This window comes from Spermophilus citellus, assembly GCF_964194105.1.
Source record: "Spermophilus citellus genome assembly, chromosome: 2".
Taxonomy (NCBI): domain Eukaryota; kingdom Metazoa; phylum Chordata; class Mammalia; order Rodentia; family Sciuridae; genus Spermophilus; species Spermophilus citellus.
In genome coordinates, this window is record NC_138183.1 from 47303164 (window position 1) to 47307071 (window position 3908).

Consider the following 3908-nt stretch of genomic DNA (forward strand, 5'->3'; position numbering starts at 1 on the left):
CACTCAACTGTTGTTTCCAGTCTTTGGCTACAAATTTTCTTTTAGAATGCTATAAAAATGTTACAAAGATTGGCTGAAGGAATCATACCACAGACCAATGTAGACTGAAATTTCTGATAAATTATCAATTATATTTACATCATCAATTATTGTCTATATAAATGTCCACTCCTTAATTCTCAACAATTACCACTACCAATAGGGACTGGGCACCCAGCAACTCAGTATTCTTGGCTTTTCTTACCTCCTCTGTAGATGTAGAGTTTGGTATAAACCATCCATCTTTGCTGACACATCATTCAAACAGGCAGAAGCAGTATGGGAATCTACTAGCACCCAAGACGAAGAGAGAGGGAGCTAAAGAAACTTATTTCTGAGAATCTCCCTGCACAGAATTCCACTTGTATGAGCTCAAGGCTTCTCTCTCCTGGTGTTCTACACTCAGAACTCAGGTAACTCTCCCCAGCTGGCAGTTCCCTCTCTCTGGAATGAAAGATAAAAATCAGAAAACAACAGAAAATCCTTAGGGGATTGAGATTTAAGTGAGATGGAAAAGGAAGGAGAGGTGGACTCAGAATATCCTGGACAAGGCTCTCATTCCTGGGATTTTGAAGGAAAAGGAACTAAGTGAACTAGTTTCCAGGACAACCTGCTGTTGGGGAGAGGGGGGGTTGGGGCAAAGAAATGGGTGACCTGTGGTTACTGCTGCTCCTGCCACTGTCCCTGGCAGCCCTCCATGGGGTCAAAGGCTGTTTGGAGTGTGACCCCAAATTCATAGAGGATATTAGGACCGTGCTGACAAATCTGGTACCCTCAGAAGTCCCTGGCCGAAATCAACTGCTTGAACGGCAGTTTAAGGAGACGATCCATTTAAGCTCCAAGGTCTCCCACGGGAACAAGATGCTTCGGGTATTGGGTGAGGGAAGCATGAGTCCCTGAGAGTTTTGGGGGGGGTAATGGGAGAAGGGAGGCAGGGAAGAGAACACCTGGGGCCACACAATTTCCTCCACAGATGTAATTATTCCCACGCATGTATCTTCTCTCTTCCCCTCCAGCTGTTCAAAAGGTTGTCAAGTTGAGAACATGGCTGAAGAACGAATTTTATAGACTGGGCAATGAAACGTGGAAAGGTGAGGTACTAATTCATTGTCAAAAGTTCATACTACTCAAGTAAGTCTGAGGAAATTGGGGCAAACAAGGCAACAGTGAGAATTAAATTATGACAAGAAGAGCCATTGGAATTTCTGATACCTCCCCCATTCCTCTTAGGTGTCTTTATCTTTCAAGGCAAGCTTCTTGAGATCCGCCAAAAACTGGAATCCAAAGTGAAAGAAACATTAACGGCCTTCTCTGAAGTTGGTAATGAAACACTTCCATTCAACCACACTGCAATTATGTGAAGGAAGTAGGAATGGAGGGGTGAGAAGAGCCAAGAGGGTTCAGATGGCAGCCATGAGAATGGTTGGAGGGCAGCCAGAACTTAATGGGTAAACAAAGACTACTATGTGGGTATAAGTAAACTCTAAGTTGATGCTAAACTCATTAGAACTTTCTGATTCTCTTTCAGCTTGTTCTGAAGATTGCAGTGAGTACAGTACATGTTACACCGTGAGATTTCTGCCCTTGTTCTGTATGGCTCTATCTCTCTCCCATCTGTTAACACTAAGAACCTAGTTCCTGGAGCTTTTGTTACAAGGGGGAATGTCAATAGTATCTGATAATAAAAATCTAGCTTAGGAAATCAAGGACACTTCTCAGATTAAGGACATACCCAGAAGCTTCCTAAAGCTATAGTTTACAACCCAGTACCCCATTATAAGCTAAGGCATTATTTTCCCTATTGCTTCCCCAGAGATATAACTTAATTTATAGGTTCTAATGCTTTAAGAAACTTGATTATAAGGGAAAGAAAGAATTCAGAGCAATGAAACCTAATTGTCCTGGGAATGCCCGAGATCTAATCCATACTTGATGTTTGACCGAAGAAATCTCTTGTTGACATCCTGCTTCTGATTATTTTTTTTTCTTTTTATTAGTTGTGACTGAAGGTCCTGTCCTTGATTGTTGGACTTGTCTTCGCATCACCACCCGGTGCTTCAGAGGAGAATATTGTAGAGGTGACATAAACTGTGGTGTGGTAATATGAGGTGCTAGGGATCAAGGAATTGGGTTTTCCATTGATTTATTTAAAGTTTGTTGAGTACTTTTTCCATGGAAAATGTTACGAAATAAGAGCTAAAATAAATTTGCACCCATAGGACTAACAGTTCTGAGGCAATTAAAGGGCTGGGAAATGAAAGGATAGACGAGAGGTGGAGAAATTAGTCTAGGGACATCATCTAGGGACATCAAGGGCAAAAATTTTGTAAAACCTAGGCATCTAAAATCAAGTCTGAAAGATCAAGAATGGTGACGAAGTAGCGATCAGGGCAAACTGAAGTTAAGACTCAATTCTGGGTAAAGGTCCCTGGTTACAATTTCTTCTTCTCCAAAACTTACTTCATTTTTTCCCTTTCTCCCTCCAGAAGAGGATCCGAGGAAGGCTGAACAGCGAGAGATTACATTATTTCTTGTATTGCTGGCAGAAGCTGGAATATTGGCAAGTGCTGTGTTACTGTGAGTTTTCCTCCCTCCAAATAAAAATGGGTCAAGCCTTCCTTTGCCAGAGAGATCACCCAAACTTCCTCCTTCCCCAGTGGAAAAAGGGGAAAGAAGTCATTTCAAAATCTGGGAAATGTTACTGGCAGGAATGAAATGGATGGAAGTTTGATGGGATAATAGTTGGAACATAAGGAAATGGAAGAGAAGTATCCAGAAAAGAAGAAAACACTATCTAATTGTTTTATAGAGTGGGGCTACTGACATTGAAGTTGGGATATCTTCTTTATCTAGATTCTATATGTGTGTCTCTCATCGGAGGAAAATGCAGACAATACGAAAGACGCTAAAAAAATATTTGGAGAAGAAACTTGAAGAATTAGTGGGGTCAGCAGATGAGGAAGAGAGAAAAGATTCTGGACCTAGAAAATAAATGCACAGACTCAAACAGGAGCTCTTTCATGATTCTCTCGAGTGTTGACTCAGAGTAGAAAACTGGAACTTGAGCTGCTTTGTGTTCATAAAGTCATAGTATTTTAAAACTGAAATAGAACTTAGGGTTTCTCTAGCGAAGACCCTAACTGATATCATGAGGCAATGGACACAGTGAGAGGACAAGTGATTTACCTGGAGTTGTACAGAAGTAACACTGATATGTTGCAATGCACCCAAAAGATAAAATGCTGCATGATAATAAAGAATGCATTGTTGGTAACTCTCATTAATGGCATTAATTAGAGCAACTGATCTTTGAAAGGCTGGTTTCCATTTTTCTTTGTTTTGTTGTTACTGTTTCCAGTTACTGAATCTGATATTTATCAGTAGGTTCAATGTGAATGACTTCCTTAATTATAATATTTAATCTTTAACAGGATATCAAACAACACACACACACACACACACACACACACAAATCAGTTCAAATAATAGTCCTGAGTAGCTAAAGTTTGTCCCAATCATTTTCTCCTGAATCTGTGTTGCAAGAAGTTGGATATTAATTTTGTGTTCTTTTAGATGTTTCCACTGAACCCTTTTTATATGCATAGCACCCTAATGAGAACTTTGCACGAGTTATGTGATTGAATTCTCCCAAAGATCTTGTGAGTAATATCACTGCCATCTCCATTTTAGGGCTGAGGAAACAGAAATTCTCAGACTACTCAACTCTAAAATGCATGACTTTCTACTCTATTTTGTTTCATTGTACTCTGAAAGCTTATTTCAGAAGGTAAACCCCACAGTTTGCCAGTAGGAAACCTTTTCAGGAGTCCTGAATCTGTAGTAGATAGAATTGTCGCAAGTCTTTCACA

General features: G+C 40.2%; 1 protein-coding gene across 1 annotated transcript; it reads left to right on the forward strand.

Annotated features, from left to right (window-relative positions):
* Positions 1 to 684: 684 nt before the first annotated feature.
* On the forward strand, positions 685 to 3031 carry IZUMO3 (IZUMO family member 3; the record flags this gene model as incomplete). Its single annotated transcript, XM_081280197.1, has 7 exons — positions 685 to 916; positions 1056 to 1130; positions 1270 to 1359; positions 1568 to 1585; positions 2037 to 2117; positions 2526 to 2616; positions 2893 to 3031. 7 exons carry the CDS (start codon positions 685 to 687, stop codon positions 3029 to 3031), a joined length of 726 nt encoding a protein of 241 aa, XP_081136323.1.
* Between the last annotated feature and the right edge of the window lie 877 nt (positions 3032 to 3908).